At 38.3% G+C, this 14,369-nt stretch overlaps 1 protein-coding gene across 3 annotated transcripts in view; it reads left to right on the top strand.

Annotated features, from left to right (window-relative positions):
- Positions 1 to 14,369, top strand: part of DAPK1 (death associated protein kinase 1) — a 91,754-nt gene that overhangs the window by 48,923 nt on the left and 28,462 nt on the right. For 2 of the 3 annotated variants that reach the window (XM_062640161.1, XM_062640152.1), the window contains 8 exons: positions 6,082 to 6,220; positions 8,111 to 8,240; positions 8,518 to 8,566; positions 8,711 to 8,737; positions 9,190 to 9,342; positions 9,492 to 9,537; positions 11,049 to 11,138; positions 12,383 to 12,475. In XM_062640161.1, coding sequence (XP_062496145.1) covers positions 6,082 to 6,220; positions 8,111 to 8,240; positions 8,518 to 8,566; positions 8,711 to 8,737; positions 9,190 to 9,342; positions 9,492 to 9,537; positions 11,049 to 11,138; positions 12,383 to 12,475 — 727 coding nt within the window. Of the gene's footprint in view, positions 1 to 6,081; positions 6,221 to 8,110; positions 8,241 to 8,517; positions 8,567 to 8,710; positions 8,738 to 9,189; positions 9,343 to 9,491; positions 9,538 to 11,048; positions 11,139 to 11,208; positions 11,302 to 12,382; positions 12,476 to 14,369 lie in introns of all 3 variants that reach the window. The other variant, XM_062640168.1, reaches the window with a different exon arrangement.

The raw sequence follows: 14,369 nt of genomic DNA, 5'->3' as shown, positions 1-14,369 counted from the left end.
GAAGTAGTCTCTGTTATTTCTTAGCTATTTCAGTGAGTTCTGCTGAAGCCATCATTTTCTCAGACTTCACAGAGTAGAAAGGACAGATGCTTCTGTTGCACAGTAATGATTATTTTCTTTCCTCAAGCATGTTTTGCATCTACTTGGTTCCCCTTTTGCTGACCTTTGATGCATAATCTGACTCTTCAGTTGTGTTTTTCCTTCCACTTTGTTCTGTTTTCATTTAGACTGCAGACCTACAAAATATACCGTGTGTGGTGCTTTGTAGAGCCTTGGTTATGGTTTCTCAGTTCGACTGCAAAGAATGAATACCCTTATCTTAAACTATATGGTAGTTCCTTAGAATGCTCAAAAGTAATGCAGATGGTATCACCTTTTAAAATAGCTTGATAGCAATAGCTGACTCTTTTCAGTGGGAAGCTGTGGATGGAGTTTTTCTCTGCAAGAAACATACCTTCATTTCTGAATTGGAAATCTTAACTGAAGACAGCTCTTGTAGCATAGTTCTGAATGATGAATAACATGCTAAACTTCAGAAAAGAAAAGAAGAAAGCTTTGAAAGTGTCAGCTCAGAAAGAGGAATGACATTGACTTACAAGTCGTTGTGTATTAAATACTAGGTTTATGCTTTTTAAAAAAGTTCTTATATACTTTCTTTAGAATTTAGTCCTTAGCATCACAGTGTCTGAGAGATTTCAGTCACACTGAAGAGATTATTTCATTACAGCTGGTGTGTCTAATGGAAGCTGGACAAAGGAAAATGATGAGGCATAGCGATGCTGTAACATGTCTTGATATTTCTGGTAGCTAGATAAAGAAAAAGCTAAGCGCAGTGTTTTTCTGTGAGTAGGAAACAGCTAACTGACTTATTCTGCTCTTTCAAAACATGTGGTACACTTTGTACTTCTGATGAGTGGGTTGGTAACTGCACAATTCATAAAGGTTGTGAAAAGCAGTGGAGGTAAGACCACTTAACCTTAAATAAAACAGAAGTAGCAATTTTTCAGTCTAGTCTTCGGCTGATAACTTCTGTTTTAAAGGAATGGAAAGGGTCATACAGCAGCCATTTGACCACAGGATGCTTAGAGAAAGCATTTATTTTGCAGTTGACATGGATTAGAGAAGGTTTCAGATAATTTATCAAACCTGCTTTTAAAAAATGAAATAAAATGGTTGTGGAAATCTTCAATTTTACTAGTTTATGTTGCTTCAGAATGTAGGCAAGGCAAGTTAAGCTTTGTAAGCTTCAACTTACAAGGTTAATTTTCTTCAAGCAAGGGGTTTGCATTTGGGTTAGGGGGTTTGTTTGTGGTTTTTTAACTTTATTAGAAATCCTTAGGTAATCATTAATTACCATTTAGCGTGCTGTTACAATATGAGCAGTGTGATCAACATGGCATATGACTGGGTTGTTACAAGGTGACTGTGCTGAGAAGGTTAATTAGTTCTAAGTTCCCTGTGTAGGTTCCCATAATGACTTCCTCTGAGATCTGGTGATCAGTTCCATTTCATAGTTAAGAAAGTCTGGCAACTTGCAAAAGCACTATCCAGAAACCCTTTTTCCCCGGAGGTGGTATATTTTCATTCCCAGAGGGAAATATGTGGGTTGCAGACCTTCCTTTGAGAATGCTTGTGAAATGCTTTTACCACTGCGGCATTTTATAAAAAAAGAATGCAGTTGACCCAAAGCTTTATTGTATTTGCATCAGTCTAGGGAGAGCTAGCAGTATTGCCTCGAAATGCTGGGGAAGCAACACGTACCGTATCAGCTTTGCTCTTAGTGAAAATGCTTGTACAAAGTATTTATGAAAACGTGCTCTGCTACTCAAAACCAGTGTAAAATGCAGTCATGCTATAACAGTGAAAATAGATTTACTGAGCCCTTATGGCTTTCTGTGTTATATCATGGTCAATAATGTAACATGTCCTTTATGATTAAAATTTTATCATTAAAATTGTCATCTCCAGGAGTCACAAATTCTTGTTTTATTGAGCAAAATAATTGAACACCCTATGATGCCTGCAGAATTGTGACTTGGTTTAAATGTAAGCTACAGACTTTTATGCAGGAATATTAAAGAACTAATGCTTTAAAGGAAAACAGTGTGTGAAGGAGAATATAGGGGCTTTGCAGCTATAAAGGAATTAGCTGTGACTTGGCTGTAATCAAGCTCTTCTGTTAATCTGAAGGGGTATAGGTTGTTCCCTATCAGTTATTTATGAGCACTTTGGCGATCAGAGTTGTTGCAGCACAGATGAACTGCTCAGAAAGCTGTGTGATAATTCCTACCAGCAAACAGAGAAATTGAAGAGAACGTCTGTGCTTCCCGAGTATACGAGGTTCAGACACTCCAAAGTGCTCTACAGGAAGAAACATTACTGCTTGGTTAACCTCTTGCCTCTACTCCCTTGAGGAAGCAATCTATCCAGCCACTGGTTGATGGCAGTCTGCTAGATGCTGGCTGCATGGGCCTCTTTGCAGAGCCCTGAAGGCAGTTTGCATGGCTCTGGAAACACGCATAATGACCTGGTTTCAGACAGATTTCAACAAGGCATTCATGCACCAGCCACACTAAAGCTAACTTAGAAACAAGGCTGAAGGATTGTAATAGAAGTGGAACCAGTGTACTACTTGGGAGAAGGTGACATTCAAAAAGATCAGTTGTAGAAGCTGATGTATGGAGTTGTCTGCCCCTTCTCCTTTAGATTAAGATTGCATTTGTGCATGAGATGGGATGTGCGCATGTGCAGTGGTGGTGGAATGGTGTTTCTGCTTGGTTTCTGGCTCCACCTCTGAAGGTGACCCTGGGATAGTAAAATATGCAGTGTTTGTTTACCGTGGGACTCTGTTATCCTGGCTGAGGTGCAGGGCTAGGCTTGAAAACCCAGCAAGATTTTAGGAGGTTTGTGAAGGCTGCAATAGCTTACGTAGCTAGTGTCTCTATTGGCTTGTTCTAATAAATTTCTTTGACCTGAGACATCTGAAAGTCCAGTCAAGATCATCTAGTGATTTTAGATATATAATCTGGTAATGAAATGTGTGAAAGCAGGCTCTGAATATAGACCTGGGTCACTATAATGCAGTGAATTAATTGTGGAAGTGAAACTTGTAAGCTGTATTAAACCTCTGTGATTTTCTTGAAGTAGTTGCCTTGCAGTGAGGTGAACCTGCATGGGATCTTACCCTAGGCATTAAGGCTAAGATGAGTAATGTGAAGGGAACACTAAAATCCTGTAGACCAGAGGTCCAGCTGCTTCTGGAACAAAGCTGTGAGTGTATTACATCCAGTCCCTCACCCACCCACTCCTTAAGTACAGGGCTACCAAGTCACTTAGGTCACAGGCATCTAAAGAAGCACACAGCACTTACTTAATAAAAATCTGCAACTTTTGCTAACTAGCTTAGAATTTTAAGGGGAAAAAAAAAAACAGTTATTTTTTTTTTTTTTTTAACCAGTTAGGTTCTCTGGACCTCAGTTTTAAGATTGACAAGCACTAGTTATATTACCTGCGAAATACAGGTAACATTCAATTTTGCTCTAGCATAAGGCTTCACGTAAAAGAAATGTCACTAAAACTAACCTGTGGCAATGACAGGATAGTACTCAGCAGTGCTAGAGAAAAGACATATGTGATCTCATGCAATTAACTACTCACAAATGTGACATCTTTGGGGCGCATAAAGGTGCATGTGCATAAAATTTACAATTTCATGCAGTGTAAAGTTTCAGGATGCAAAATTGCACGAAATGGAATGATTGCAGATAAGAACCTGGAGGAGACTCTTTCCATTTTACACAAACACAGTTAACGTTTCTTTGTTAGGTAACTTGAAAATAAGTAAACATTGGGAATTAAATCATTCTTCTGGATCTAAGAGGAAGGTGTGTAATCAGTGCTACTTGTTTACAGATGATTAATAAGTTTCACAGAGATTGCCTATCTTTAATATGCCAGTGGGTGTAAGACTAAACTGTAACAGCCATAAAACATACCAATACCTGTGTGACACAGTCGCAGTCTGTTTTAGACTGCAGGATGGGCAGCACAGTGTTGCAAGTTGCTGTTGCTGAAAATGTGTGCTTTGAGTACTTCTTTTGCATTTCTGATGCTTTAAGCATCATCGTGCACTTTCACTGTTTCACATGAGAAGTAGACCATATAACCATGTGTTTGATAGAGCCTTTGGGACTCTTCCTCAGCCAAGGGTCCAGCTCCGCCAGCTCACCAAACTGCGTAACAGCCCAATGGCAAACCATGCTGAGTGCACGGAGCTGCCGGGGTTTGCTGTGACTGCTTCTGCGTCTGCCCATGTCTGGGGAAGCAACCACAAGTGAATCTGCTCTGTGTGGCATGGCTGTGCTCCAGCTAACAGCCTCCTGGCAAATGCAGCAGACATCCACTTGGAAACAAGTTCCATGGATGTCTAAGTCTCTTAGCCCAGTAACTGAAAATGAAGAGAAATGCCAGCACTGTGTCACCATCCATGTTTCTGTGCATTATCATAAAATGCTGCAGATACAGACCTTTGCCTGAAAACCTTTTCCTGTCTTTTCAGTTGGAAGCAAAGAATGAGAGAATATGCAAGTGTATCCATTTGTAAGATTTTTCTGACCAGCCTCTGTAAAATTATTTAATATTTAGAAATTCTATTTTAATATCTCTTTAAAAAAAAAAAGCAAAAAACCAAAATTACCTCTCTTCCTTCCAGTCTATAATTCATGTATTTAATGGCATTTTGTTTAAGTAATTGCTTTCATGCAGAAAATACTACAACACAAGTAATACCAGAAACAATACTCTCATTATTGTCTAGGCAGCTCAGTGAAAGCTCCAAGAGCTCATTAAAATACACTTTTCATGCAATTTGCATTACAGTAATGCAGATTAAGTCTCTTGAAAAGTTGACACGTAAAGTAGTCAAATGTATTTCCAGAAATTTGCACAGATTGTTTAGCTATTGTTATGTGTTAATCCCATTATTTTTCATAATCAGAAATGTAAATTGTGAACAGATTGTATTGTTTTCCCTACAGAAAGGCAACATAAATTAGGGTGTACTTTCTGATCCCAATACAGTGCAAAATATAGGGGGTAATATGACTATCTTTATGGTCTTTAAGACATTTCTAAGTAATAAAGCTACTTTTATAAACAGGAAAAACAGTTTGCCATAGTAGACAGTCATCTCTGTATGTCCTTAAACTGAGAGGAGATGGGTTGTTTAAGAATAGTTGTAGTTCATGTTTCCTATTCTCTTCAGTATCTGTTTTTTTCTGTTGACAGTTATTGCCTCTCCTGCCAAACTGCTGACAGAGCTGAGAAAAGGGTCATCTTCAGTTTATTCTGCTTCCTCAAACGCAAAAATCTAGATGTGCTTATGTACCTTCCTCACTTCTTACCCCTCTTTCTGCCTGCACAGTTAAAACACTTGCTGGAAATAAACTTGGGGGCAGTAGTGGCTTTGCATTGCAGGAAAAGGGTGGTAATGTTAGAGAACAAATACAACGTACACGCTGAATGTAATACACTATTTCAAAGACTATGTTTTCAAAGAGTTGAATGCCTTGAGGACTTTAGAAACTGAACAGCAGGGCAGCTACCAGTATCTGTTTCACAGTAAACTTTAAATTTTGTATTTTTCAATGGGGGAGAGAAGTGGGTTGGAAATCTGATGTTTTACTGATAGGAACCAATTCATGTTTTATTTTCTAGATGTCCCACTACATTGGTATGTTCTCAGTATACTTCACTTCTAGTTATGTTCTTCTAAATGTGCATACACAGCGTGGGTGGGTTTTACTTAATTTAAATTTAGATACAGCCAACTATATATATTTGGGTTTTTTAAACCTTCTTTTGTTAGCAAATAAGACTCTTTTTATTGTATTCCTTTCACAGGGACGAGGAGTAGTTACTAACTATCTGGGGTATTGAATTAAGTTATTTTGATGTTCTTTTTGGTATTGACAGATTTCAAAGCATCTGTATCCTTTTCAAGGCTAGTTCGAGACTACCTATGCTAAAAGGAATCCATTGGATAAAGGAAGCTCATCAGTAACTCTGCTTCTGTTCTCCAAGTGTTGCAGGTGGAGAGCTCTTCGACTTCTTAGCCGAGAAAGAATCTCTCACAGAGGAGGAAGCCACAGAATTTCTCAAACAGATACTTAATGGTGTTCAGTATCTCCACTCTCTGCAAATTGCCCACTTTGATCTTAAGGTGTGTTGAGCAAATAAAAACTTCGACAACTGTAAGCAGTTTCCATTAAAGTCCTTTGTAACACCAGCCACAAATCCACCGTCATGCAGACCTTGGCAGCAGTTTTGTTTTGCTAGCTTATGTAGACTGGGGGAAAGGTCAGCCATTGAAAAGAAATTACTGAACCATAAATAGTTCCCATCTGGTTTTAATGTAAGATTCTTCACAGAAAATGGCAACTTCCGATGAAATTAAACCATTCTGGGGAAGCAGTCTCAAAATAAAAATGATGATTATGATTTTATGTAATGTGAACGGGATCTGGATGAAATAATCTCAACAGGATGCATTTTTTAACTTTTTTTTTTTTTTTTGCTGTCGTGTGTTATTTATAGGTACTAAATTGAAACAGTACAGAGTTAAATACAAACATTCTTACGGAGCAAACAGAGCAGCTCATTTTGTCTGCTTTTTTTGCTCTTGGGGCTTTTTTATTCATTTTCTGAAAGCCTGTTAAATTGCATCCTTTTGATAATGAAAAGATATCTTTTGTATCTAAACTCAGTTATTGCTTTCTTAATGTTTTAATTCCAGAATGTTTTCTTCTGTAAGATTTTTTTCAGAGGTAGGCAGCTGAACATACCCTGAAGTTGGCTGAAGTTGGCAGCTATATCCATAATAGGAAAAGGAGTCATAATTATTACATTGCAGTGCAGTTCTGAAAGGGGTGCTGCGTTCTGAGCATGAGGTAGAGAAGGAAATGATTTTTAGAATAAGCATACCTTTCCCAGTCTCATCCTCATTGCCTACAGTAATATACTTGGTCTTTATATGACAGTTAACAAGAGAAAAAAATTGTGAATCTAGTAAGACATACATTTGTTACAATATGAAATGTAAATTTTGGCCAAAATTGGCAATGTAATAATACAAAGCACCCTTTCACCAGATACCAAGAACATAGGAATTGTATGCAACAGGACTCAAAGTATGCCGAGCGATAGAAGTACGCAACAGAAATGTAGGAAGGGAAGGAAGAATACTACATTTGCACATATCAGCCCCTCTCATTGGGGAGGAGAGGTAAAAGAAGGGTGATGATGAAAAGCTGAGCTGGATGACTCCAGAAGTCCTGAACAAAGATGGATGTAACTTAAGGAACTTTTCAAAGCATGCCATCTTATGGGCATGTCAGGATATGGAGACTAAGTAGCTGGTTCTGTATCCTAACTAAAGTGATGGACTGTAAAATCAGGCTCCTTTGGTAATCTCAAAATTTTACCTCCTAACTTCATTTATGGTTTTGCAAATCTTTGCTGTAAAATAATCCAAACTCTGTATTCTAAAATAAGATAGAAAAGACATGAGGACCTGTTCTGCTTCGTTTTTTGTCAATATGTTGAACCTTAAAATCTGGGAGCTGGACCACTCAAAAAGTTTATGTTGGAGATCCAAAGGCAATAAGATATACCTCCCTGACTGCTTGTAGTGTGAAAGAAACTTCTTTCAAGGAGTAATGTTAACCAAGCCCAAATGCTAGTTTATGTGACTTTGCTTCTTGCCAAGTTCCCAGGGCTGGTTGAATGGCTGTTGTACAGAAGTTGTGGTCTTCAGGGAAGACAGCGTGTTTCACTTACGGTCAGTCCACAAGAAAACTGCAGCTGTTGTATCTACAAGAGCTAAAAGCTTGCCCCTGTGGAAATCGTAGCACTCTGTCATCAACACAAAATCCTAATTTACTGTAGTTAATTTTTAGCATATGTTACATCATAATAGGAAAAGGTGGGATTTTTCTGTTGAAGACAGAATTTTAGACTGAGAAGTGTTCAGTGCTGAGTAATGCTGATATGTATCGCACATTTTGTACCTATGTATAATCTCTCCTTCTCTTTCCCTTTCTCCTTCTCAAAGCCTGAAAACATAATGTTGTTGGACAGGAATGTACCAAAGCCTCGAATCAAGATTATTGATTTTGGTTTAGCACACAAAATTGACTTTGGAAATGAATTCAAAAATATCTTCGGAACGCCGGAGTTTGTTGGTAAGAAAACTGTTTTTTCTTCAAACTATTCTTTTCAGTCTATGAAACAGAATTTGTGGCACAGCTTGGTTTGGCTGAGATACAGATTATGCACTTTGTGTGTAATTCATGACATTTTGCAATGTAAATAAGCAATTTGTATCATTCAGTTCCAACTTAGACTTGCATTAAGGTGTCTTTATCAACATCTTAGCTTATTATCTCTGACATGTATAGGCTCAGAGTGACATAGATCTGTTCTCTGACTACGTACTGATCTTCCTGCTTTCTCCTTTAGCTCCTGAAATAGTAAATTATGAGCCTCTTGGTCTTGAAGCAGATATGTGGTAAGTTATTGGATCTTATTTGAAGTAAATCTCTCTTGATTATTCTTATGTTCTAACCTTTTTTTTTTTTTTCTCTCTCCTCTCTGTCCCTCCATCTGTTTCTCTACCCCCTCCCTCACCCATTTTTTTTACCTTTCACTCCAGGAGCATCGGTGTAATAACTTATATTCTGTAAGTACCAAAATCTGTGGGTGCTCTTGAAAATGCTTTTTCTTTTTTTTTTTCTTTTTTTTTTCTTTTTTTTTTAATTCTGATTCCATCATCTGGATTTTCAGTGGTGTTCGTAGAAGTCAAACCATTTTGATTGCACATCATGTTTCAAGTTGAACAATCATAAAGTAATAATATATTTACTGAAAGGAAGGCCATTAATTAGCATTAAGATAGCATGGGAAGCTGTCTTCAGATCTGTAGATGATTTTCCACAGTGGCTTTATCTTGGTCAGTATTCCCTGAAATAACAGCAAAGCTTTTTGCCCTGCTACAGCACATCCTCCTGAAAGTCTGTTTGCAGTCTTAGAGCAGCAAATAAAAATGTTCGCTTTTCTACTGTTAGTTGCCCTCAGAAGGTTGGAACAGCAATGTTACAACATGAAATGAGAGGAATACCACTTATCTTGCAGACTAAGTGGTGCATCACCATTCCTTGGAGAAACAAAACAGGAAACATTAGCAAATGTGTCTGCTGTGAATTATGAATTTGAAGAAGAGTTCTTCAGTAATACCAGCGCGCTAGCTAAAGACTTTATACAAAGACTTCTAGTCAAGGATCCAAAGTGAGTTGTTTCTGTTGTGTATACACTGTTGCAGCCTATGTCTCTAGTGTTTCAAATTCACGTTATGTTTTTAGATGTTAGTTTAAGAAACATATAGCTGTATGTATTTTTTACTATCTGAAACAGTCTTGCCTTTTATTCTATTAAAGGAAGAGAATGACTATTCAAGATAGTTTGCTGCATCCTTGGATCAAGGTTAGCATGTCATTCATTCTGTTGTCCTGTTTTTAATCATTCTTCATTTCGTACTTCGCTTTCATTTTTCAAGTTCCTTAACAGGGAAAATTGGCATAACTGTTTGATATAACTTACTGTTTTGTAAAGCTGTCTGTATGAAAGCTAATAGGTGCAGAATGTGGACTTCTTTAATATATCCTCTATGTAAGTCATCAGTAGGGATGTAGCCCACTGTTGAGATGAGTGCTTAGGCAGAGAAGGTAATCTTCAGGGAGCATTGCACTGACAAAGATACATTCTCTGACCCCTGGTCAGTTTCCTGTCATGTTTTCATCTTTTAATCTCCTTCTTTATACTGGGAGGAAAAAAATGAAAAGGGTCATCTCTTCTGTCCTTCCTCTTTAAACTGAAGAAAGCAGTTAATGCAGGGCAGTGGTCTGCTTCTTCCAGTGTTCCATAGTGTGTGATTTGCTTTGAGCTGTTGTGGTGTTGCTAGGTTGAAAGGGAGGAAGTGGGACTCATACTTCTTAATGGGTATAGTAATACCTGCCACTTAATTTTTTTTTCAAATTCCATACCACATTCTGATTGTGAGTAGTAAACCTCTTCAGTGCCATTGATTTCCCAGGTGTTAGGAATTCACAGTGTGTATTTGACCCCATTCACTTCCCAGAGAGCTGGTTAGCAGAATATTTACCCATGCCACAACTGTTCCAATCCAGTTCAGCATTGTAGTGCAGACATTTCTCCTCCTATACACCAAGCTACAGATTTGACTGTGCTTTCCTGAATTTTGGTGGGATAATCTCAAATAGTTGAAACATGCTGAAATGATTTCATATACTGCAAGCTTTGCCCAGTTTTGTCTCTCAGGGACCAAGGCCTCCACTCTGCAACAAGGCATGTTGTTTTGTACCCTTTTATGGTCCTTTATATCTTAACTTTCCAGGCATTTTTCCCCCACCATACTGATCGTATCTTCTCTTTCCTGTTCCCTTCACTACCTTTACCTGCATTTCTCCATAAAAATTACTTCAAGTATGGGAACGTATAGTCTAAATTTGGTATGTTCCACAAGTAGCTGGTGTAATATCCAGCTGATTACACTGAGACTGGAACAATGTTTGGTTGCATTTAGAATCAGCAGGAAGCCTTCCAAGAAGACAGGATTTATTTAGGAGACATCCAGTGCCTCTGTCATAGAGGGAGGAGAAGGATAAAGCTGAATATTCTGTTGAGTGTTGACTTATTTTGTTAAAAATGAAAAAAAAAACAGATTTTACTATTGCATGAAATATTCTTAGGTCTGGATTTTCTTCAGGGCATTTTCTGAGGAAATCCTGTCTGCATGCGCCACTAGGCTGTGGATGTTAAAATGATGTGCTTACGATTACTTTATTATTACAGTATTATTATAATGTAAGTGGAAGTCATCACTGAAGGACAGAGTCTTGCATACAGAAAGGTATTTTAGGAAAGTTCTGGATGTAATTTTGGGATTTACAGTTTTATTTTCCTGTTGCACATAGCCTAAAGACACCCAGCAAGCACTTAGTAGAAAAGCATCTGCAGTGAATATGGAGAAATTCAAAAAGTTTGCAGCACGACGGAAATGGAAAGTAAGTCATTCAATAAATCTTAAGAAAATAGGTGACGTACAAATGCGGTAGTAATACTTACCTGCTCCAGGGAAACATCAGTGCCTTTAGGAGTGAAAAAGGAGGAAGAAGAAACCCATTCCTCTGTCATTTGGAATATGGTGGTATGGGAGAAGACTTCTTTGTTAGTGATCTGCATGCAAATGTGTGTGTATGGATTTTTTGTTTTATGCCTCTAGCTGTATGCTGTCATCTCTCTTGGTAATGTTTTCTAACATTTCTAAGGCATTTCTAAGTGTAGGTACATGTTTTTGTGACAATAATCCCAATAAACAAAGCATTGTTTAAGCAGGCCTCAGAGAATGAAATGCTCCGGTACTTATGCCAACACTTCACAGAGTAGGAGGGAAAAACTAGTCTCTTTTGCAGAGGAGTTTTGGTCTGAGATTGCCAACCTGTTCAGAAGGTTGGCATCGGTTATTTTTCCAGAAGCGAGGCAAGGTATTAGTTGAAAGCATTGATTTGTGCAAGGAGCAGTTCATTGAGACAGGTCCTTCGTCCTCCAGCATACACATAGGGGAGTTCACACTGAGGCTAAACGAGGGCATGAATGTTGTATGTGAAATCTGTTTTATCATGAGGAGAGATGAGACGTGAGACAAGAGAGGTCACTGTTATTAGAAAAGGAGTTTCATTCATTGTCACAGAGGCCAGGAAATAGGATGATTTTGCTAAGCTATGGTCTGAAGGCACAAAATGTTCAGGCAGGCAGTACAATGTTTTTTTCTGCAGTTCAGTGGCTGTGATAGGTGAACATCTATGGTGTTTATAAAATTCAAGTACTAGTCTGCTGCCTTAAAATGAAATAGTGGGTCTAGGAATATCTTAAACTGATTTGACACCTGGCATTTAAAGGAATGCTGTCAGCTAATTCACACTCAGTTTAGGTTTTCTGTGTGTAAATGCTTTAAAGTAGTTACATTTAAATGTTTTCAATGTAAGTCAGAGGATGTAATACAAATCAGGTTTGCTTTATTTTGAACAACATGATGAAACAGTAGTGATCCTAAAATAATATATAGCTTTGCTTAGTGTATATGTATACCCTGTTTGCATTATAAATGGCAAAAGAATTTGAAGATTCAGATGCAATATAAAAAGGAGATGAGGGTGTTGAATTCAAGCTCCACTTTGTTTTGCTAATATGACAGTATTCCCTTTTAATTTTTTTTTAATATAGCTTTTTTCTTTCTGTTTTTGAAAAGCAATCAGTGCGCTTAATATCCTTGTGCCAAAGATTATCGAGATCTTTCTTGTCCAGAAGTAACATGAGTGTCGCTAGAAGTGATGATACTCTGGTAAGTGTATACTTACATGCTTAGAATGCTTTATTACATCTGAAACTTAACGTTTTCTGAAATTATTTTAACAGAAATATTGGGTTGTTAAAAATACGGCGATTAATCAATCTCTTATGTAGGATGAAATAGATAATAAGGCTGCAGAGATCAGTTACTGATAGTCTGATTTTCTGCACGTCACAAACCTTGAAGTTGAATTTATTAATTACCGTGGTGAGTTTGATAGCTAGAGCCAGAAATTCATCTAACTTTGTTTTTATTCAAGAGGATTTTTTGTGCTGTAACAATTATAATGTGAAAAAGTTGCATCTGAATTTTTTTACGGCACTGTGTAGAGTAAAATAATATGGCATTTTTTAACAGAATACTCAAAATCATTGAAACTCTTAGATTCAGTGAAATGCTAGACAGCAGTATCACAAGCTGTTATTTATTTAAGGGGGTGTCATGGTTTAAACCCAGTCAGGTAGCTTGTTCACTCACTCCCAGTGAGTGGTGCCGAGCTGACAACAATCGAGGTCCGTGTCCGTCTCCCCCCCCCGCCTCCCCGCACCGGGGCTCTCCCCTTCCCCGCTCCCGGAGGAACGGGGAGGAGGATCGAGAGAGTGCAACTCCTACGGGTTGAGACAAAAACAGTCCAGCAACAAATCACCACCGCTACTATCAGCTACAACAATGATAAGGGAAAATAACAAGGGAAGAGAATACGATACCACCGGCCAAGAAAACGAGTTCCACCCGGAAGCCCCTGTCCTTCCGAGTAACTCCCAGTTACCCCTCACCCTGGGCATGACGTGCTGTGGTATGGAATACCTCCCCGGCTAGCCCGGGTCAGGCGCCCCGTCTCTGCTTCCTCACAGCCTCCCCTCCTCCCTGGCAGAGCATGAGCCTCACAAAGTCCTTGGCCAAACCAAAATATCCTTGTTATCAGCTCTGTTCCCGAGCTGAAAGTCAAAACACTGCACTGCACCAGTTAACACAAAGGAAAAACATGACTGCTACTGCGGAACCCAGGACAGTTGGCCAATAATCAGTTTGTAATATTGCATTTACTAGATTTAAGTAGTCAGAAGCAATTGCTGTATGCTTTGTAATTACAAATGCTTGTAAATGCAAAAACATTCTTCTTTAGCTTACTCTCCAGGTTTTAATACACGTGTCACAAATTCCCTGTGATCAGCAACTTACGTATGTTAATATGTTTAGAGCTGGGTAACCTCATCTTTCAATGCATTAATAGGATCAAATGTCAAATATTTTGCAGAGCCCTTTTTATCCATATTATCTTCCCTGTGCAGCTCTCCACTCATTTCTACTTTTCTTCCTCTTATCTTTCTACTTCCATGCTCTTTGTTCTCTCCATCTTGCCCTCCTTTCTCTGCCTCCCCCACCTCAGCTATCATTATGACTTTTAACACTGGATCAGCATTTCAACCTATGTTGCAGCAGAAAGGATTGTAGCCTAATGTTAGTGTTCTAAAAAAATCTGAAACCTCAGGAGACAGGAGGTAGGAGTAATACAAATACTGGACTCAGTGATTTTCAGTTCTCTGACATTTTACTGCATGGAAAAAAAAACAACCAAGCGACAAAATTACAGCTGCAGAGGGATCTAGGCTCATTACTTACATTCTAGACTTTTAACTGGTCCATTTGAATAAATGAAAGCTTTATCCAAAGCACTTCTCCTATGTCATAGTCATGGATGGTGCAAGACTTGATATTCCAGTTTGTATTTGTGTACTTCTTGGTATTTTTAATGTTCACATATATGCATGGAATTAGTTTCATTTGATGCAAGTACTGCATCTACTGGAAGTCCTAGGAGGAAAAGGAAAGTACAACTAATAAAAGAAACCTGTTTGGAATCTTGATGAGTAATGGGTACATA

Source organism: Pezoporus occidentalis, unplaced genomic scaffold (genome assembly GCF_034315485.1).
Source record: "Pezoporus occidentalis ecotype Australia unplaced genomic scaffold, CSIRO_AGI_Poc_V1 ctg117, whole genome shotgun sequence".
In the NCBI taxonomy this organism is placed as follows: Eukaryota; Metazoa; Chordata; class Aves; order Psittaciformes; family Psittacidae; genus Pezoporus; species Pezoporus occidentalis.
Note: the sequence above shows the minus strand (reverse complement) of the source record. Positions and strands in the feature narration are given on the sequence as shown.